General features: G+C 34.9%; 5 protein-coding genes across 12 annotated transcripts; all 5 read right to left on the reverse strand.

Moving 5' to 3' along the window:
• Positions 1–9,882, reverse strand: LOC116291935 (uncharacterized). 6 transcript variants are annotated; one of them, XM_089024763.1, is made up of 9 exons: positions 9,698–9,882; positions 9,208–9,582; positions 8,507–8,785; positions 7,579–7,854; positions 6,745–6,822; positions 5,925–5,996; positions 5,221–5,248; positions 1,331–1,466; positions 1–921 (listed from the first exon to the last, which is right to left on the reverse strand). In XM_089024763.1, the coding sequence occupies exons 1-9, from the start codon at positions 9,762–9,764 to the stop codon at positions 757–759; spliced, it is 1,476 nt and encodes a 491-aa protein (XP_088880889.1). In that variant the 5' UTR covers positions 9,765–9,882; the 3' UTR covers positions 1–756. The 6 variants fall into 6 exon arrangements, with proteins under 6 accessions (XP_088880889.1, XP_088880888.1, XP_088880885.1 ...); XM_089024762.1 differs by having other exon boundaries at positions 5,221–5,251; XM_089024759.1 differs by having other exon boundaries at positions 5,844–5,996.
• LOC148904874 (uncharacterized) lies at positions 2,449–2,914 on the reverse strand. Its single transcript, XM_089024764.1, has 2 exons — positions 2,664–2,914; positions 2,449–2,587 (listed from the first exon to the last, which is right to left on the reverse strand). Exons 1-2 carry the CDS (start codon positions 2,912–2,914, stop codon positions 2,512–2,514), a joined length of 327 nt encoding a protein of 108 aa, XP_088880890.1. The 3' UTR covers positions 2,449–2,511.
• Positions 9,883–10,098: 216 nt separating the features above from the next.
• On the reverse strand, positions 10,099–12,086 carry LOC148904875 (uncharacterized). 2 transcript variants are annotated; one of them, XM_089024767.1, is made up of 4 exons: positions 11,902–12,086; positions 11,664–11,691; positions 11,458–11,494; positions 10,103–11,155 (listed from the first exon to the last, which is right to left on the reverse strand). In XM_089024767.1, exons 1-4 carry the CDS (start codon positions 11,945–11,947, stop codon positions 10,769–10,771), a joined length of 498 nt encoding a protein of 165 aa, XP_088880893.1. In that variant the 5' UTR covers positions 11,948–12,086; the 3' UTR covers positions 10,103–10,768. The 2 variants fall into 2 exon arrangements, with proteins under 2 accessions (XP_088880892.1, XP_088880893.1); XM_089024766.1 differs by having other exon boundaries at positions 10,099–11,155; positions 11,664–11,993.
• Positions 12,087–12,121: 35 nt separating this feature from the next.
• On the reverse strand, positions 12,122–14,731 carry LOC148904876 (protein amalgam-like). Its single transcript, XM_089024765.1, has 6 exons — positions 14,665–14,731; positions 14,173–14,547; positions 13,479–13,757; positions 12,570–12,845; positions 12,310–12,385; positions 12,122–12,233 (listed from the first exon to the last, which is right to left on the reverse strand). The coding sequence occupies exons 1-6, from the start codon at positions 14,729–14,731 to the stop codon at positions 12,227–12,229; spliced, it is 1,080 nt and encodes a 359-aa protein (XP_088880891.1). The 3' UTR covers positions 12,122–12,226.
• Positions 14,732–15,691: 960 nt separating this feature from the next.
• Positions 15,692–19,387, reverse strand: LOC148904877 (uncharacterized). 2 transcript variants are annotated; one of them, XM_089024431.1, is made up of 10 exons: positions 19,115–19,387; positions 18,638–19,012; positions 18,003–18,272; positions 17,562–17,837; positions 17,299–17,370; positions 17,145–17,201; positions 16,870–16,977; positions 16,633–16,660; positions 16,427–16,463; positions 15,692–16,113 (listed from the first exon to the last, which is right to left on the reverse strand). In XM_089024431.1, exons 1-10 carry the CDS (start codon positions 19,179–19,181, stop codon positions 15,727–15,729), a joined length of 1,677 nt encoding a protein of 558 aa, XP_088880557.1. In that variant the 5' UTR covers positions 19,182–19,387; the 3' UTR covers positions 15,692–15,726. The 2 variants fall into 2 exon arrangements, with proteins under 2 accessions (XP_088880557.1, XP_088880558.1); XM_089024432.1 differs by lacking the exon at positions 17,299–17,370.
• Between the last annotated feature and the right edge of the window lie 2,730 nt (positions 19,388–22,117).

Below are 22,117 nucleotides of genomic sequence, written 5' to 3' on the forward strand. Positions count from 1 at the left end.
CAAAGAGACAGCCAGTCACTTTTTTATGAATTTATTTATAGTGGACCATGATTATTTTCATGTGTATTCAATATTTAATATTATATTGATCTAGATAATGTATGAATTTATCTAATAGTAATGATAAAAGGATAAATTATACACCGTGAAAAGAACTTACTGACGTTTCGGACGCTAGTCCTTTCTCGTACTCCGACGTGAAGTTTTTTCATCTTTTCACGGTGTATAATTTACTTTTTCATCATGATTGTTTCATTAGAAACACCGATGCAGCTCACACTAGTTTTAAGCTAGTTACCCCTTCTATAAATCTATCTGAGCAGATAAGGATGACGTCATCATCATTAACATTATTTCTTATCACAATGACAATCACATCATTTGTAAACAGAACAAACGATCATATGAATTCGGGTATACATTAACGTTTTCTCTAAAATCGTTAACAGAGCGCTTTCATGTGACGTCAAAGTGGCCCTCGGAGTATCAGAACAATACATTTTCTATCCTCTGGGAATTGAACTTTTTTTTTTATACAAAAAGCGGTGCAGAAAGCTTCTATTGTTTGGTACATTAATATGGCTGCCTTGTCACGTGAGTGAAAACGCTTGATATCATGAATTCATTTTTGTTATTTCATTTGCCTAGCTTACTTGTTGATATAATAATGAACAGAAAAGACAATGATTAATCGCTTCGAGGAATCTCGCCGGTATTACTTTGCACCTAAATGTATTAGTAAAAATATAATGTGTATCATTCCATAAAAACAGATTCATATATAGCCTCTACATTGTCACCATGACTTGAATTTTGGCTGCAATCAATCTCACTATACGCGCCACGGTCTGGTATTGGTGGAGGGATGACTTCAGTTGAAGACAGAAGATCTAATTCTGCATAGATGATCTGGCCTGGCTGCTGAAATAACAAAATAAGTTATTGGCCAACTAATTCAGTTAGTTTAAAACCTACCTTACATCAAAAAAAGATGTGATACATGCTAAATCGTCTCTCAATGCACGACATTACATAGGGCCTTGGCAATAGAAAATCAAAATAACAGTATTTTTATAATCGTTATTTTTTTGGACTTCAATAGTCATGATTCTGTGCGTGTATTTAAAAGAAATGTAAAATGAAGCATGGTCCCTAATATACAAATGATACTTGTGCAGTATCACACTAATTGAAACCTTGATATTTAAATATAGCTTTAATTGCTGTCATTCCAATTAGTATTAATTTTCAAAAAATCGATAATGAGCTATTGTACTACAAATTAATAAAAATATGATGATAATATTCTATTCTAACATATTTTTTATACCTCTTTCTTGCTGTTGTCTATCTGGTCAAGGATTGGTATGTTCCCCTGTTGTCTTGTTCTCTTCTTTTTTGACAAATCAACACTTGCATATATGGGTATATCATCTTCTATAGCCTCGAGAGGCAAAGAAGGCATTCTAAAGTCAACGGAATTGGTTTTAGTCTTATAAAAATATACGTCTTCGGAATATAGAATAGAGAAGACCATAATATAATAGAGATTTCCGATTTAGCGGATTATAGGCGGAATAGGCATATACTAACGGAATAGGTACATCGCGTAGCTGATGCGTTGTGAATTCAGTCAAACCGTTAAATAGGTGCCGTAAACTAAATCAAACTAACTTCTGAATCGTCTTTGTATTTATATAGGGTATTTTTTTTCCCGATTTCTCGTCAACGAGCATCCCTATCCTCTTTATCCTGAAGGACCTCTCAATCTCTGGGCCCCGAGCTTCACTGCATGTTAATCGTAGCTACCAAGAAATGAGTCTGACTTTCCACTTAATGACAAGAAAACTATTTTAATAATTTGTAGTCAGCTACAAGACAATAATACTGAATATTCCATTCTTCATCGGACAGATACAAAACGTAATTGCTACAATTAAGACAAATAAATATTCTAGTCTTCATCAGACAGATATCATGTTAGCATGTCATATATACGTACAAAACGTAACTGCCACAAAAGACAAATAAATATTCTAGTCTTCGTCAGAAGACACCAAACCATGAATAGTCCTCCAGCTTGCCAAAGCTTTCTTATGCTCTCGAGCAGCAGTTTGAGCTGACTCGAGAACACCAGGGATTGCATCCAGCAAGCGGTCAAGTCTATCCTCTCTCGTCACTTTTTGTCTTTTGCTAGACTTGTTCTCCGGCTTCACTGAAGTTCTTTTCCTAAGATAAAAACAACACATGAAAACCACGTTTTACAAGCCATATCTAAGAATTTGAGCACAAATTATTACAAAATATTAAATTATTATCAAATTACCTATCTTCCTCTTTCTCAAGTTCCCTTCTATTGTTGATCTTCTTGAGAATTTCTGTCGAGTCGTCATGCTGTAGGTTTTTGTCATCCACGTCAACCACATACTTCGTTTCCCTAGTATTAATAGCCTTACAAATTTCTGCAATTTCTTGTTTAGCACTTTCCTCGCTGCTAGATTGAGAAGACTCCTATTCATCATCAATTATTTTTGATGTTGATGGTGTTTCCCGCTGCGTTTTGTCTGTTGACGTGGTATCGTCATTCCTATAAGAATAATTTCATATTATTATCCTTTTAACTTACGGAAAGCACTTTGCACCTGTTTAATAATTGATTGTACCTTGTAAGTAGAGCGTTGTTGAGCAGTTTAGAAGCTCGTTTTCTTAGGCGCTCTTGTAAAGCCTTGCAAGCGGACTTATCCTCGACCAAATACTGGTCTCCTGCTTCTCCCATCACTTCTGCGTGTCGTCTCATGTAGCTCAACACGCTTTTCCACTCTCTCCCACATGTATTTACAGCCTGAAGAATGAGAATATCCTGCAGTTCTGTATAATTTCTTCTTGCTTTTCTTTGTTTTTTCACGTTTTCCATCGTGTTCAATGTTCTTGTACGAATGATGAAAAGAGTGCCTTGCTAGCAAACGTGCCCACGTGCGCTAAGTGTGAATGTTATCAACCTTCTTGTGTTTCCTAATTGTGTTTGTGTTTTGTTTCCTAATTATGTTAATAATAATGCATACATTCTAAGTGCACGCACGCTTTGACAAGTTGTAGCAAATTATTTGCATATCTTCGCCTTTGTAAACGTTTATAGGTATTTATTAAGTTCAAAACAAGTAATGGATGTTCCTCCTTTCCCAACCTTTGTTGTGATGACGCTGTTGTCTGTGGTTACAGTTGTAAAACTTGTGCTCCAAAGATCACCACGCCTAGTTCCTCTATTTCCTACCCATGTTATAGGGAATCTGCTCATAGCACTTCTTATGCTGGTCTCTATAGTACCAACAGGGAGATTTAACCTCTTAGCCCGACTTCTTGGTAATCAGCTTCTTCACCGCCAAAACAATGGCATCGATATTTATCGTTTAGTACGGAGCTACCCACGCGTTTTTTGGTACATGACCGGGGAAACACCTGAATCCTTTGATGCTATTATACGAAGAATAGCCGTAGACGTTACTCTTCCAAGACATACACCTCGAGTACCAGCAACTAATAGACGAAGAGCTTGCAAACTTGACGTCACAAACAGAGTCCTCATGGTTGTTATGTGGCTAAGGCAATACCCGAAACTGTACGTCCTCGCATTCATCTTTAGAATAAGCAAAAGTACCGTTGCTGAAGAAATCTATCATATCGTTCCAATTCTGTTTGTCCGCTATCAAAATTTTATCACATGGCACTCTCTAAGGGTTTGGAGTAACTTTCTGGACACTCTGCCACATTTTTCAAACGCTGTAGGTATGATAGACGCCACGACACACAGAATTCAAAGACCATCTGGCCCAAGACAAGCAGAGTTTTATAGAGGCGACAAGAAATACCACTTTATAAGTGCGCAAATAGTAATCGATGCAGACGGATTGATAGTACTACTTGTAGCTGGGTAAGTTTGTAGACTTGTCTAGGTTTAAGATAGTAATGAATGAATGGATGGATGGATGGATGGATGGATGGATGGATGGATGGATGGATGGGTGGGTGGGTGGGTGGGTGGGTGGGTGGGTGGGTGGATGGATGGATGGATGGATGGATGGATGGATGGATGAGTGAATGAATGAATGATTATGATGGTCATAACGATATGATTTACCCTGACACATTTGTTTACTACTGAAAGATAAATGCATACATTTTTCAGTTTTCCGGGGCGTATGAACGATGCAGAAACATTCAGACGACTTCCTGCTATAGGACACAGGAGAATAAGAAATCTTCCACAACGAGCAAGGCTGCTTGCTGATGGGGGATATGCTAACCGCCCTCCTCTCATTACACCAAGACGTATTGCCCACAACAGAAGACAGCGAGATGCTAACAGGGCCCTGAGATCACTTCGTATCCGAGTGGAGCACACTATTGGTTCTCTTAAAGTATATTCGGCTTCCTCAGACATCTTTCGTCACATGAGGCCGTTCCAACCCATCGTAGTAGCAACCTGTGGATTTCTTGCAAATCGAAGGAGACTAATTCTTAGAGGACTGTAGGAAAGAGAATATCAACTCGTTTCTTTACAGACTGATTTCCCCCTAACGATACAATTTGTGGAATATTCGAGAAACTTTGATAACGTTTCGTCAACCTCTTTCTTTCCAAAGACTTTGCTTACAAGTGTAACTTGGATTTTTCATTGTAGATTTGAGAACACTGAAGTATGAAGGCCGATTTACACGGTACAACGTTTGCTTACGAGTGTCGCATGCAATCTGCTTACAATCTGCAAACGTTGTACCGTGTAAATCGGCCTTAACAATTTTAGTTCATATAATACATGTTCGTCAGCAAAAATAATTTGTTTATTTGTTTGTTGAGTATAGACTGATTGTGTACTCATATCAACAAACCATATTTTAGTTCAAAAAGGTCATATAAAACAGTACCAGTTCAGAATATTAAGTAAAAAAATAGTGCTCGTTAAGCAATAGAAAACAAAACATTTACTGAGTTAACCTATATTCTGAGTAGCATGAGTATCAGGCTCTCCGGGAGAGGGGAAAGAGAGAGCCGGCTTCCTTCCCTTCTCTCCCCCTCCCCCCCCCCTCCCCCTCCCCCTCGGAAGACCTGATACTCAGGCTATATTCCGGGTGGATTAATGAGCGTGCAATATACTGTCGCTAATCCGCTAAATCGGAAATCTCTAATATAACCTGATTTGGTAATCAAGACATAAATACGTACTCATTTTCTCGTGGTTGCTCTTTTCTATCTGCTGACATAAATATCCCACAATATAAAATTACAATTCATTACAGATGGTAAAATGGTTATGCATGGTTAAACCTATAACTTGCACTAATAGCTTATCAAAAATCATAACTGATCTGATTCTTTCTTAAAATGAGGACGTTTGGATTAAGGATTAGACTGTTTTAAGTTTGAGGGGAAAATTCAAAAAGGGTTAAGAAGCAGAATCCAAAATGGACAGGAATAAAATTTAAAAAATGAAGGGCATCAAGGAAACGTAAGTAATGCTGATGTGAGCAGCAGGAGCAGAAATAGAAAAAGTAGACACAGAAGTGGAAGAAGCCATAACGATCAATCTGTAACAATATGGATGGCGTAGTGGTTTAGCGCTTGCCACGCGTCACTGTGTTCTTGGTTCGAGCCCCGGCTCGGGCTGGATCATATGTGAGTTGAATATGGTTGGTGTGTTGTAAATATAGAATTTAGTGGTACTGCGTGTGGAGGGAACCTCACAGAAGAGCCCGGTAAGTGCAGTGATGGTTGTAAAATGTATATATACATGTATATAACATTAATAAGGAATGGTAATAAAAATATATTTTTAAAATATTATATACTTTTGTTGTTACTGTACTTTATATAGATCATAACAGCGAGGATAATGATTGTCGTTATCAAGACAAATATTACTGCTCCACCTGCTGCCAATAGTATGATGTCCTCGTTGACCTTCAGTGGGATGTTTCTTCCAACAGGACTCGTAGTCTTCTCTGCAATACAAATGCAATATAAGAACGAACAAAAGAAAGAAGGAAAGAAAGAGAGAGAGAGAGAGAAAGAAAGAAAGAAAGAAAGAAAGGAAGAAAGAAAGAAAGAAAAAGAAAGAAAGAAAGAAAGAGAGAAAGAAAGAAAGAAAGAAAGAAACTTAAAAAAGGGAAAATAAGTTACAAGAAAAAACAGCAAATGTAAATAACGAAAGAAAAAAAACAAAACAAAACAAAAAAAACAAAAAGGTCATTTGGTTCCAAACGGAAGTAAATGGTTTTATGCCAATCGAGGCTTTATTTCCGGTCACGTGATGACCTCCCTGGACTTTGGATGGTGCAATCTAGCGACCTTCCTCTTTCCCTCGATAGACATCAAGGGAAAACATTCCCCCCTCATCCCCATTCACCTCCAAGTGGGAGATTAACATGTGAAGGCGTTTATGCCTCTGTCACCTTTGATGTGACATTTGTAAGAACTGGGTTTAAATCCCAGGTTAGATTTAACTTTTAATAAACGGCCACAAGAGTGGCCAAAAAGTTCCAACCCTGTCTACTCATCTTCTCTGCTCACAGCAAACACAGTTAGCCCAATACAACTCCCCTTGGCGTTCTAGCCCAAAGCTCGCTATATAATGCATGTGTCAGAGGGCATAAAGAAAAGAAAAAAGGAAAAGAATCAAAAAGGAAGTTGTATCATAGGTCAACTTTTAATTTACGCCGGAAATAAATTTAATTTTAAATAGTCTTTTACCTTGTTGTACCTTTGTTGTTGCAAGCGCCACATTGGTTGAACTTATTAAACTTATGTCTATCCCCTTAGAAGTAGAAACTAACAAACAAAAACAAAAAATATATATAGTGTGCCTAAGTCGTTATTAATTTTATCTATTACAGCTTCTTGGTGTATTTGTTGGATAAACAACAGCAGTAAAAACTAAACTAGCAAAGAAATGACATAGAAAAACATCATAGATACCGGTTTATGAATTCGGATATTTTAAGTCTTTTTTTTTTTTTTTTTTTGGTATGTTTTTCTAGATTACCTTTGTTAACTATTGATATTGAGCTTTTTACATGGCGTTTACTTTCCGATGGTATCGTAGAATTAGGAAGTGCAGAAAGATACCAATTCTCTTTTTTTCTCTCACGTGCATACACTAAATATATAATGCGCAATTTCAGAATCCTTTTTGAAATATTGACTGAAGCGCAAAATTAATGTGGTAGACTGTCGGTAAAGCAACTTTTGTTTGTTTTTTTTTCGAAAAGAGAAATAGCTTTGTAGCTTTTAGTTGACACTGATAAATATATAACAATTCGCAAAAATAAACGAAGTACATAAAATAAAAGGATAATTAATCCATAAGAAATGATGAACCAGAAAAAATTATAATTTTGCGGCAGAAACTTTAGCACTCATATCAGCTCACGCATGAGTGCTCCATAAGTAATTTACACAATGAAATCTAGAAACCTTTTCATGTAATTCTTGCGCGCTTATTGGTTTTTGAAACAACTTTATGATGATTGTGGTTTTGAATAAAGAAGAAACATAAAAACCATTAAACGAAAAAAAGTTTCAAACCTGTTTGGGTGACATTGATAATGTGTTCATCATAACCAAGTAAATTTTCTGCTTTACATTTGTACAACCCATAGCTGTCTGCGTCTATGGTTACTAGTTCCAAGACACCAACACCAGTAACAGTATGAGAACCTGTAGATATTGATTGATTACGGGGATTATACCACGTGAACAGAGGAGAGGGCAAGCCATGGGCCAAACAGTATATCCTGATTTTACCATCATTATATGAAGTAACTGTGTCATTTGACTGGACTGTATCTATTTCTGGTTTGTCTGCGAAGAGAAGAAAATGAAATATTCTTCCAATATATACCTTTTGATATATGTTCAGAAGGTATTGGCTCAATTTGTGAGTCACATTTTGTTCTCTGTAAATGGCTGTTTGAAGAAAACGTTTAAAATGAGATAATAATAGGAATACATTTAGATTGATTTATAGATAGCTAGCTTTTTATCGTTTGATTGATCATTGGATGTTTGACGTTTGCACCAACATATGAAGAAACTGTGCCAACTGCATCTATTTCTGGTTTGTCTATGAAAAAAGGAAATGATTCTTCCAATACCTTCTAATATACGTTAGCTCAATTTGTGAGTTCAATTTATTGTTTGTTTGTTTTTATTTTTTTACAGATACTAAACAAAAACTTTTTTAAAGAAAAAAAAAATGTTAGGTATACTTGCAGATCGTCTGAATGATCATTGTGTACTATTTTGACGTCTGTCTTTCTTTTTGTTTCTATATTTTTTGTCTGTCTGTCTAACTGTATTTTCAGCTAAAGTGTTTAGGTAATAAGGTTTGCTTAATAATTTCATGATCTATAAGCGTAATCCAAACATCGGCATACAATTTCGTATTAGCACTGAAATAACAAAAGAACCGGCTATACAATTATTGACAAAATAATCAATGTACTAAACTCACACTGCACAGATATTGTGGTACGCCTACAGGTTGGATTCTCCTTCGGGTTGTTACTGGCACAGCAATTGTATATCCCACTGTCATTTCTTGAGATACTTGATATATTAATTGTTACATTTCCAACGCCTTGGTTCTTATGAAACTTGTCACCATCCATCAATCTCAACCATGTGACGTTTGGTTCAGGAATTCCAACCGCAGAACAGCTGATTTGTAATCCTTCGGATTCATTTACACGTATGTTTGAAAATGAAGGACTTAACGTGATATTAGGAAAAGCTGTTATAAGAAGAAGGAAACTCATTCAAAACACTGCAAGAATTACAATCATTCAGCCATGCTAAAAAGTACAAAAATGCATCCAGATAATTGATCGTGCTAAAAAAAATGCAGCAAAATATCACATTATATTTATATATCATCAAAAAATAATCCATAAAGTAAAAAACAAAAACAAAAACAAAAACGACAAACCAAACTAACTAAAAAACTTTCCATTTGAGGGGAAAAAACTAAAGACATCAATAGATTTAAAAATAAATAAAAATGCAAAGTTAAACGAAAGCTTAATAATGAAATTAATATATGGATGATATAAATAGCTGAAACTCGATAACATCGGTATATTTAATATGTACTATTTTCCTAATCTTACTAATAATGAGATGTATAGCATCTAAAACTCAATTTGAACTACTTACATGTAACGACGAGCTTAACTTTACTTGTTATGGGGTTTCTTGTTGCCAGCACCAGATCACATCCATACGTACCACTATCAGCCAGAGTAACATTATGGATTACTAATGTAGCAGTTGATTCTTTACTCACTCGAACAGGGTTCAGTAGTCTAGCAGGACATGTATTGGTGTTTATATACCATTTCCACTTGCTAAACACAACTTCCTGTGCAATTTGAAATGCACTGCCATTGTCAGCATAGAACACCCACCTTGGTGAATAAACATCAAAATCTTCCGTCCTGTTATCCACACTGTAATCCCACGCGAGCTTAGCGGTCTCTCCTACAGACACATACAAAACACTTGGTGGAACTACTGTGAAACGAGCTGCACCTAAAATATTCGACCAGGAAATATAAAAAATACAAAATATATAATGTAATAGTAAAATGGATATTCCTGTAGGATAAAACAATGATTCTGAGAAAGTAGACAAACAAATTCTCACCCTGCGTCCTGCTCACGAGTAACACTTTGATGATCAGTGAAATCCATAGGACTAGAGATGCCTCCATTATCTCAAAAGATTAAAGCATTAGTGGATCATAATGATATAGTATTTGAATAGGTAATGTATTTCACTTTCATGATTGGTTGTTTTATGCATGTGGAATGTCTTTCTCGAAACTAAATATCAATAAAAATTGCCTTCTTCCATTCAAGCGCATTATAACACCAATCAAATGATGCTAAAATGAAATTCATAGTTATTTTGTTGTAATCAATAGACCACTTGATTTAATATCGAGTCAAAACGATTAAGGATAACTGTCCTTCTTGATTTGTGTTTTTTTTTTTTTTTTCTTATTATTTTTATTATTTCTTCCGTTTACTTAAAACAAGCCAACGAAGCGTAAGGGTGTAAACGTGATTCTTGTTCCAGATGATTTTCTTCTGATGCTTCAAATATTTACGTTATACTGGAGGCAGAGTATCACTAAGAAAAAATACTGAACACTTTAAAAAGGGTTAACCCAAGTCATTGCAATTAAACTCAACTTTGTGATCAAAATAATGTAACAATGGAAATAGTAATGGGTTAAAACATGACCATTGATTTCGAAAGCATCTAAACCTTCACGATATTGATGGAAGCCCCTTGTGGTTAAGTATTGTGCTCGAGAGAAGTTTCGTACCCATGAAAGGCGCCTTTTGGTTTACTGTCGTCGTGTGTAGATGTTGATCACTTATGCTATAATACTACAAATTGTATACACCAGGCCGAGTCTTTAAATGAAAGTTTAATAATAGCATCTAATTTTGAGTTGTAATAAAGCACATTTTTAATGAGGGAAAAATTGTTGGAATTATCTGACAATATATTTAAATGAATATTAATTTGATATATTTGCTTTGTTTCCTTTGCACTTTTGCTTTCTTATTTTATTTTATATCATTTATCTTATTTTTATTAGAAACCTTTTTTATTTCTTTTTTCTTTTTTCCTTTTTTTCTTTTTTCATTTTCATTTTCTATTTTTTTTCTTTCTCTTAATAAGACCAACATCACTTTAATACAACTATTTTTCTTCTACGCTTGAATACAGATGTAGTTGTTGGTATTCTGTTCCTTGCTGCTCGTGATTAACATTCGATGTAGCATGTTTTTGCGCTGTCTCAAAGGGATCATTTGCTGGTAACCTTATTTTATCATTTTCCCTTAGTAGCGACTGATACTCGTGCTCTCTTGACAATGACTCTCTATTATTTATTTGTTGATAAAGATGCTGAGTTCCTGACAGAAAGTGCTGCTCTGCAGGGTTCTCTTTTGGTTTCCTTTCGTCCAATAAGGTTGGAGTGCATTCTCTCGATACTGCTCCAACATCAATATTCGGTGGTATCAGGTTTGGTGATTCGTGGGGTGTTTTCGATACTGCTGGTTTGTGTGTTTTCATTTCTATTCTATACTGTATACAAGAATATAGTAAAACAAATTGTGTTTGTTTGTCTGTTTGTTAGATCAACCCAAAACATCTACTCATCTACCCTATTACTGCTTAGGTTAAGTTGGCAATCAATAAGTCAAGGGGTCAAGGGTGAGTGAGTAGTCCATATTCAGATATATAGTACCACTTTTTTTTCACCATACCCCCCCCCCTCCCCCTAAATAAATTATAAATAAATTTAAAACGTAGTCCAACTCCACCTGTGGCTTTTTTCCCTTCATTTTCATTTTCTTATTACAGACATTTTATAGTATTAAACTCACCTCTACGATTGCAAAAGGTTCTTCTGGTTTTGAAACCCTAAAAAGCGAAAATATAATCGTCAAAACGTTTACCAAAATTCAGTTGGCTATAGTCTTGAAAGAAGGCGCGAACTATGAATTATTTGTTTTTGCATACGGAGTGAGGATATGCAACGTATGGGTTAAACTGATTATATACAGTACGTATATGCAACATGTGAGCTTACCTTTGGTTGTCGCTCCTCTTCCTTAAAACTAGAATATATTTAAAACAATGATAATAAGTGAAAGATAGGTCTACACACCCTGATGAAATTTTTTTGCCAAATATAACAAAGAAAAGAGAGAAATTGGAGAATAAACCATACATTATACCATTGAATAATTGTCAATCGTTTTACATACTTCACGGATTCTGATTAATACTACGTGACTTGCACTGCATGCTGCAATTAAAGTGTTTACCTTTGAAGCCAGTCCTTTTGAAAATGTAGCACACTAATAGCGCCATGATAATATTCACAACTATTGATATTGATGTTATTATGAAATGAACTGTTGCAAATGTGCGACCTGATGAAAGCAGAAAAAATAATAAGTGATTAAAGTAACGCACAGTATGTGCCTGCAGACTTGGAGTAGCGGTAAGGCGAAAAAAAAATTAATGTCAATATATAGAAATGAATAAATTAAAACAAATGTAACCTTTATTTATACTATATATGTAACATTGACATAACCTTGAATAAATAGTGTAGAACAAGACCTCTTTCCAGGCTGGGTTCTTGATTCATGACCTTTGAATGATGATTAGGAAGTCAGTCAGATGTTAATAATTCAACTGAAGTAGTTAAGTTTATTGGTAATTCTGACCTGTAGTGGTTTGCATGTGGTGATGATGTCGTTATTCCATGGGGTTTTCTACTTGGTCTCAGAGAGAGTGGATGGACTGGGGAAAGATGACTTTATTTGTGAGTAAATAATTCCATCCATCCATCCATTCATCCATCCATCCATCCATCCATCCATCCATCCATCCATCCATCCATCCATCCATCCATCCATCCATCCATCTATCTATCCATTTTTCTTTAACCATCTAAAAAGTACCCATATATTATTGTTTTCCAAACCTGTTTTAATAACCCTAATAAAGTGTTCATCATAACCAAGTAAATTTTCTGCTTTACATTTATACAATCCATAGCTGCCTGCGTCAATGGTCACTAGTTCCAAGACACTAACACCAGTAACAGTATGAGATCCTGTCGCTATTGATCGATTACGAGGATCATACCACGTGAACAGAGGAGAGGGCACGGCATGGGCCAAACAGTATATCCTGACTGTACCATTATTATATGAAGTAACTGTGTCATTTGACTGGACTACATCTATTTCTGGTTTGTCTGCGAAGAGAAGAAAATGAAATATTCTTCCAATATATACCTTTTGATATATGTTCAGAAGGTATTGGCTCAATTTGTGAGTCAAATTTTGCTCTCTGTAAATGGCTGTTTGGAAAAAGCGTTTAAAATGATATAATAATAGGAATACATTTAGATTTATAGATAGCTAGCTTTTTATCGTTTGATTGGTCATTGGATGTTAGACGTTTGTACCACCATATATATGAAGAAACTGTGCCAACTGCATCTATTTCTGTTTTGTCTATGAAAAAAGGAATTGATTCTTCCAATACCTTCTAATATACGTTAGCTCAATTTGTGAGTTCAATTTATTGTTTGTTTGTTTTTATTTTTTTTTTACAGTTACTAAACAAAAACTTTTGTTAGAAGAAGACAATGTAGATATACATGTAGATCGTCTGAATGATCATTGCGTACTAGTTTGACGTCTGTCTGTCTGTCTAACTGAATTTTCAGCTAAAGTGTTTTAGGTAATAGGGCTTGCTTAATAATTTCATGATCTATTAGCGTAACCCAAACATCGGCATACAATTTCGTATTAGCAAATAACAAAAGAACCGGCTATACAATGAAATCCAGAGGTTAAAGAAATAATCAATGTACTAAACTCACACTGGACAGATATCGTTGTACTTCTACAGGTTGTATTCTCCTTCGGGTTGTTACTGGCACAGCAATTATATATCCCACTATCGTTTCTATTGATAATTGATATATTAATTGCTACATTTCCAACGCCTTGGTTCTTATGAAACTTTTCACCATCCATCAATCTCAACCATGTGACGTTTGGTTCAGGAATCCCAACCGCAAAACAGCTGATTTGTAATCCTTCGGATTCATTTACACGTATGTTTGAAGATGAAGGACTTAACGTGATATCAGGAAAAGCTGTTATAGGAAGAAGGAAACTCATTCAAAACATTGCAAGATTTACAATCATTCAGCCATGCTAAAAAGTACAAAAATGCATCCAGATTATTGATCGTGCTAAAAAAATACAGCAAAATATCACATTATATTTATATATCATCAAAAAATAATCCATAAAGTAAAAAACAAAAACGAAAACGACAAACCAAACTAACTAAAAAACTTTCCATTTGAGGGGAAAAAACTAAAGACATCAATAGATTTAAAAATAAATAAAAATGCAAAGTTAAACGAAAGCTTAATAATGAAATTAATATATGGATGATATAAATAGTTGAAACTCGATAACATCGCTATATTTAATATGTACTATTTTCCTAATCTTACTAATAATGAGATGCATAGCATCTAAAACTCAATTCGAACTACTTACATGTAACGACGAGCTTAACTTTACTTGTTATGGGGCTACTTGTTGCCAGCACCAGAACACATCCATACGTACCACTATCAGCCAGAGTTACATTATGGATTACTAGTGTGGCAGTTGATTCTTTACTCACTCGAACAGGGTTCAGTAATCTAGCAGGACATGTGTTGATGGTTAAGTGCCATTTCCACTTGCTAAACACAGCTTCATGTGCAATTTGAAATCCACTGCCATTGTCAGCATACAACATCCACTTTGGCGAATAAAGATCAAACTCTTCCATCCTGTTTTCCACACTGTAATCCCACACGAGCTTAGCTGTTTCTCCTACAGACACATATGAAACACTTGGTGGAACTACTGTGAAACGAGCTGCACCTAAAATATTCGACCAGGAAATATTAAGAATACAAAATATATAATGTAATAGTAAAATGGATATTCCTGTAGGAAGTAAAGCGATGTTTCTGAGAAAGTAGACAAACAAATTCTCACCCTGCGTCTTGCTCACGAGTAACACTATGATGATCAGTGATATCCATAGGACTAGAGATGCCTCCATTGTCTCAAAAGATTAAAGCATTAGTGGATCATAATAATATAAAGTATTTGAATAGGTAATTTATTTCGCTTTCATGATTGGTTGTTTTATGCATGTGGAATGTCTTTCTCGAAACTAAATATCAATAAGGAGTGTCTTTTTCCATTCTATCGCATGATTGCTCCAATCAAATGATGCTAAAATGAAATCCATGGTTATTTTGTTGTAATCATTGGACCACTTGATTTAATATCGAGTCAAAACGATTAAGGATAACTGTCCTTCTTGATTTGTGTGGTTTTTTTTTCTTATTATTTTTATTATTTCTTCCGTTTACTTAAAACAAGCCAACGAAGCGTAAGGGTGTAAACGTGATTCTTGTTCCAGATGATTTTCTTCTGATGCTTCAAATATTTACGTTATACTGGAGGCAGGGCATCCATGAGAAAAATCACTGAACACTTTAAAAAGGGTTAACCCAAGTCATTGCAATTAAACTCAACTTTGTGATCAAAATAATGTAACAATGGAAATAGTAATGGGTTAAAACATGACTATTGATTTCAAAAGCATCTAAACCTTCACTATATTGATGGAAGCCCCTTGTGATTAAGTATTGTGCTCGAGAGAGGTTTCGTACCCATGAAAGGCGCCTTTTAGTTTCCTGTCATTGTGTGTAGATGTTGTCCACTTATACTATAATACTACAAATTGTATACACCAGGCCATTAAATGAAATTCTAATAATAGCATGTGTTTTTGAGTTGCAATAAACCACATTTTTTAATGAGGGAAAAATTATTGGAATTATCTGACAATTTATTTTAACGAATATTAAAATGATATATTTGCTTTGTTTCCTTTCCACTTTTGCTTTCTTATTTTATATTATTTATTTTATTTTTATTAGAAACGTTTTCTTTTCTTTTTTCCTTTTTTCTTTTTTTTTTCTTTTTTTCATTTTCTTTTATTTTTTTTTTCTTTCTCTTAATAAGACCAACATCACTTTAATACAACTATTTTTCTTCTACGCTTGAATACAGATGTAGTTGTTGGTATTCTGTTCCTTGCTGCTCGTGATTAACATTCGATGTAGCATGTTTTTGCGCTGTCTCAAAGGGATCATTTGCTGGTAACCTTATTTTATCATTTTCCCTTAGTAGCGACTGATACTCGTGCTCTCTTGACAATGACTCTCTATTATTTATTTGTTGATAAAGATGCTGAGTTCCTGACAGAAAGTGCTGCTCTGCAGGGTTCTCTTTTGGTTTCCTTTCGTCCAATAAGGTTGGAGTGCATTCTCTCGATACTGCTCCAACATCAATATTCGGTGGTATCAGGTTTGGTGATTCGTGGGGTGTTGTCGATGCTGCTGGTTCGTGTGTTTCAATTTCTATTCTATCCTGTATACAAGAATATAGTAGAACAGATTGTGTTTGTTTGTCTGTTTGTTTGTTAGATAAACCTAAAACATCTACTCTATCCCTATTACTGCTTAGGTTAAGTTGGCAATCAATAAGTCAAGGGGTCAAGGGTGAGTGAGTGAGTAGTCCATATTCAGATATATAGTACCACTTTCTTTTTTTTCACCATACCCCCACCCCCTCCCCCCTAAATAAATTATAAATAAATTAAAAACGTAGTCCAACTCAACCTGAGGCTTTTTCCTTTCATTTTCATTTTCTTATTACAGACATTTTATAATATTAAACTCACCTCTACGATTGCAAAAGGTTCTTCTGGTTTTGAAACCCTAAAAAGCGAAAATATAATCGTCAAAACGTTTATCAAAATTCAGTAGCCTATAGTCTTGAAAAATGGCGTGAACTATGAATTATTTGTTTTTGCATACGGAGTGAAGATATGCAACGTATGGGTTAAACTGATTATATACAGTACGTATATGCAACATGTGAGCTTACCTTTGGTTGTCGCTCCTCTTCCTTAAAACTAGAATATATTTAAAACAATGATAATAAGTGAAAGATAGGTCTACACACCCTGATGAAATTTTTTGCCAGATATATTAAAGTAAGGAAAGAAATAGTAAAATAAACCATAAATTATACCATTAAATAATTATCAATCGTTTTACATACTACACAGATTCTGATTAATACTACGTGACTTGCACTGCATGCTGCAATTAAAGTGTTTACCTTTGAAGCCAGTCCTTTTGAAAATGTAGCACACTAATAGCGCCATGATAATATTCACAACTATTGATATTGATGTTATTATGAAATGAACTGTTGCAAATGTGCGACCTGATGAAAGCAGAAAAAATAATAAGTGATTAAAGTAACGCACAGTATGTGCCTGCAGACTTGGAGTAGCGGTAAGGCGAAAAAAAAATTAATGTCAATATATAGAAATGAATAAATTAAAATATATGTAAACTTTATTTATACTATATATGTAACATTGACATAACCTTGAATAAATAGTGTAGAACAAGACCTCTTTCCAGGCTGGGTTCTTGATTCATGACCTTTGAATGATGGTTATAGGATGTCAAGTCAAATGTTAATAATTCAACTGAAGTAGTTAAGAAAGTGGCTCATCAGCTGTTTATTGGTAATTCTGACCTGTAGTGGTTTGTGATGATGATGTCGTTATTCCATGGTGATTTCTACTTGGCATCAGAGAGGGTGGATGGACTGGGGATAGATGACATTAATTGTTCATGACTAAATCATTCCAAACATGCATCCATACATCCATGCATGCATGCATGCATGCATGCATGCATCCATACATCCATACATCCATCCATCCATCCATCCATCCATCCATCCATCTATTTTTCTTTAACCGTCTAATGTTAATAATATATCATCGTTCTTCAAACCTGTCTGGGTGACATTGATAAAGTGTTCATCATAACCAAGTAGATTTTCTGCTTTACATTTGTACAATCCATAGCTGCCTGCGTCAATGGTTACTAGTTCCAAGACACCAACACCAGAGACAGTATGAGATCCTGTTGCTATAGATCGATTACGGGAATCATACCACGTGAACAGAGGAGAGGGCACGCCATGGGCCAAACAGTATATCCTGATTTTACCATCATTATATGAAGAAACTGTGTCATTTGACTGAAATACATCTATTTGCGGCTCATCTGTGAAGAGAGTGAATTATATACTTTCAGTCTGCACTGTTTCAATGATCTTGATCGTGATCATATTGATTTGTACAAACCTTGCATCGCCCCTCACCCCTTCATTTTAGCTAAGAAACATAACAACATATATTGGTATATCTATGAAAAAGTAGTTAGACTCACACTGGACGGTTACCAAGATACTCTTACAAAATGGAGGTTTGTTCAGGTTGTTAATAGCACAGCATTCGTATTCCCCACTGTCATATCTTGTAATATTTGTAATATCGATTGTCACATTTCCTACGCCTTGATCAATGATATCACCCTGTACCTTTTGCCACGTGACGTTTGGCATAGGAATTCCTAACGCAGAACATTTGATGTGCAGTTCTTGGGATTCATTCATAGGTATGTTTGAAAGGGTCGGATTTAACGATAAAGATGAAAGTGCTGTAAATATGAAAATAGTAAAAGTAAGTACATATCTGTCGTCGCCCTTACAAATACAACAAATAACTAAAAAAACAAATGACTTGATTTGAACATTTTCATTAGAATGCATACCATATATCCATGGAAAAATGTAAATTGTACATGCTAGTGCAAAGTTGAAAGTGCAAAGGATATATGGTATACACTCTAACGAAAGAACGAAAGAACAAATAAACGAAAGAACGAAAGAACGTAAAAAAGAAAGAACGAAAGAACGAAATTTCAAAATTTGGAAAATCAAAATCAAGAACAAAAGCAAATATGAAAATAATTTAATAGAAAGAAGAACAACAATTTCAACAAATTGAAAGAATTATACCCACATGTTACGACGAGCTTGACTTTACTTGTTATGGGGGCTCTTGTTGCCAGCACCAGAACACATCCATACGTACCACTATCAGCCAGAGTTACATTATGGATTACTAGTGTAGCAGTTGATTCTTTACTCACTCGAACAGGGTTCAGTAGTCTAGCAGGACATGTGTTGTTGGTTATGTACCATTTCCACTTGTTTAACACAACTTCGTGTGCAATTTGAAATGCACCGCCATTGTCATCATAGAACATCCACTTTGGTGAATAAATATCAAACTCTTCCATCCTGTTATACACACTGTAATCCCACACGAGCTTAGCTGTTTCTCCTACAGACACATACAAAACACTTGGTGGAACTACTGTGAAACGAGCTGCACCTAAAATGTTAAGCCAGTAAAAACTATAAATCATTTATCAATGTGATTATTTCTGTTGTTAAACTCGGGGAAAGTTAAAGATGAACTAATACAAATTATCACCATGGGCCTTGTTCAAGAGTAACAGGTTGATCGTCAATAAAATCAATAGATCTACAGAAAACCCCATCGTTCTTATGAAGCAGTGCTGGATCAAGATAATGCAATATTTAAATTGGTATGTATCCTATTTCACTTTCATGGATCAAATTTTAATGCGTGTGGGATTCTATAGCTTCTTAAACCAAATAGAAAAAAGCATTTTCCCCACTATTAGGAGAATCTTCAACACTCCTCAAAATATTCGAAAGACCTAACTCTATTTGAGGGAAATTGAAGCTAATTTTTTTATTAGCTTGGGCTCAAGCGCTTTAGTTTGATTTTTTTTTGAATAAATTGTTTTCGTGGTAGCGTTAGCATAGGAAGTGCAGACTTTCGGAATCTTGTCAAAGAGCAAAAGATAACGTGAACCATATATAAAATAATGGTTTACTTGAACCCAGCTAAATAAACTTAAATCAATAAACAGCGGATAACGAATAACAAAGTCGATAGATTCGATATATGACTTCAAGATAACTAGAATTCTACGTCACGCTTGGTGCAGCATTCTACGATGAAACATTCACACCTGTTGAGAGGGAAATATAACGACTACACACGTCAAGCCAATTAAAAATTTATCATATACAATCTTTAATTTCTAGATAATGGTAATCGTGCTCTCCAGTTCTCGATAAACATCATGAGCTTCTGATGGGAATTGCGGTTTTGCGGTATCCGGCCCTCTTTACTCTCGATATTGAATTTGGATCCATATACTATCAATGAGGGTTCGATGTTTCCAAAGCTATTGGTTCTTGTGGTTTCAGTGTCTCCTCGTGCTGCATAAAACTAAAAAACACATGATCAAAAACGATACCTTTTTGTTTTAATTAGAGATTAAGCACGCAACGACATATATAGGGGATTCAATATGCGCCATGGATGTTAGCGCGGTATGAATAAAACTAAAAACGAATCAACTTAAACTACTGAAAGAAAGAGAAAAACATTAAGAAGGAAATAGGAAACTTTTCAAAGTTTTGTTGGCTTGGTAAATAAACAACTGAAAATACCATTTGATATATTATTACTTTTAAAAATAACGTTACACTAATACTAAATTCACTTCCACTTTTCAGATGATTCAGTGCGCTGCAGCAGCTGAATGCTATTTTTTGCCACACATTTCATTTTCTGAATTCTGCATATATATATATGGGAGAGATAGATAGAATGAAACAGAGAGAGAGAGAGAGAGAGAGAGAGAGAGAGAGAGAGAGAGAGAGAGAGATAATGAATAGAGAGAGAGAGATAATGAATAGAGAGAGAGAGAGAGAGAGTCTTATGTCTACTAGTGGCTAGATAGCTTATATCGATCGAGGAAAAAGAGCATTGAACATTGTTTCATTCTAACCAGGTAGGTGTGTTTTAAAGTGACTGTTGCTAGCGTTGATATATAGAACTAGCGTTTTACACAATGCTAGCGCAACAGGTATAGAGTCTACATTTTTATCACATTCTATTTTCTGCAAGATGCAACTAGAATCACTTGAGGCTGCATAAGAATACTCATCATCTAATAAAAGAAGCAACGTTAGTATTGGATACTTCAGGGTTTTTTTGTTTTGTTTTGTTTTTGTTTTGTTTTGTTTTTGTTTTGTTTTGTTTATTATATTTGATAAATGGCAAAGTACTCATTAGTTGCAGTGAACGCAACGTTAAGACTGTAAATACTACAACAGACAAGACGGTATATGACAGTGGTATGTACATATGGCTTTGGCATTAAGTACCAGACCGATATTAGGGTGAGATAAAGTTATGGGCGGGTTAACGAAATCTTTAGTCTTAACTGAGTTTTTGTTCTTCTGACGAAAAAACGATGAAAGTTATTAAGAACAAATTTTTAAGTGGCGGCCATGAGGTCTTCTTCTAAGCGCAAAGACTCATGGGATCATTTGCCACAGGAAACCCAAACTATTCTGATCGCACGACTTTCTAGCTTAAATTGATTCCGATACAGGAGATTCGAGATAGTGTAAGAACAAACAATAATAGCAATAACTGAAAACCCCATACCATGTATATAAATTATTTATTTGTACTTATTTTTCATTTATGTTTATTATTTTCTCACAACAGTCACAATTGTACTTGGAGTCATTATCACAATTATCGTTCTCTCTCTTGGTTTCAATTTCAGTTTTTTTGCTCAAGAAAGAAAGAAAAATTAAAATTGTGAGTGTGTGTTAATTAGACTGTTAGTGAGCGTTAGTGTCGGGACCAATTACTGGTCTTTATTATAAGCTAATAATTACTTAATTAATCAATTAACTTTGTTTATAAAGGATTACACTTGACAGAAATTAAGCTAATAAGCTTAATAAGTATTATTGTTCTTTTATTGGTGTATTTTCAGAACAACTACCAGCAAAGCTGCCAACGAGTAAATCTACGATGTGAGTGATGATAATTTTATATGGTTATCAACTGCGTGGATTGTTACTCAAAATTGTAAAACCTTTTTTTTTTTTTCACATTTATATAAGAACGAACTTGAGATGGACGAGAATGTAGTATCCGCTGTTACAACATCACTTGCACAGGCGCTTGCCAACACTGGACCGCAATATGAAACCATACCACTACCAATGATATTACAAGGCTTCTTCATAAACTCATGAATAATTAACGAGCTCTTACTCCAATGAAATCAATGAAATTAGTCACGTGAATGAATCTTTATACCCTGGTAATAACGTGTGATTCTTAAAGCCCGGGGGGGATTTCATTTCGGCCTCGGGGGAAAGCGGGGCTGAATGAGTAAAACGATTGTTATGATAATTATGTTAATGAGCGAGCTATCAAGGTACCTTATAATATGTGTACAATTCTTAAATTTAGGGCCTTTATCAGTGAATTTCTAATGAGGGAAATCTTTATATAAAGATTACTCTCATTAGAAATACACTGATAAAGACCCAAAGCTTACTAAATGTACACCCATGTTATAAGGTGCCT

This window comes from Actinia tenebrosa, unplaced genomic scaffold (assembly GCF_029948245.1).
Source record: "Actinia tenebrosa isolate PJP-AT-01 unplaced genomic scaffold, QUT_ActTen_1.0 PGA_scaffold9__36_contigs__length_13948895, whole genome shotgun sequence".
Taxonomy (NCBI): domain Eukaryota; kingdom Metazoa; phylum Cnidaria; class Anthozoa; order Actiniaria; family Actiniidae; genus Actinia; species Actinia tenebrosa.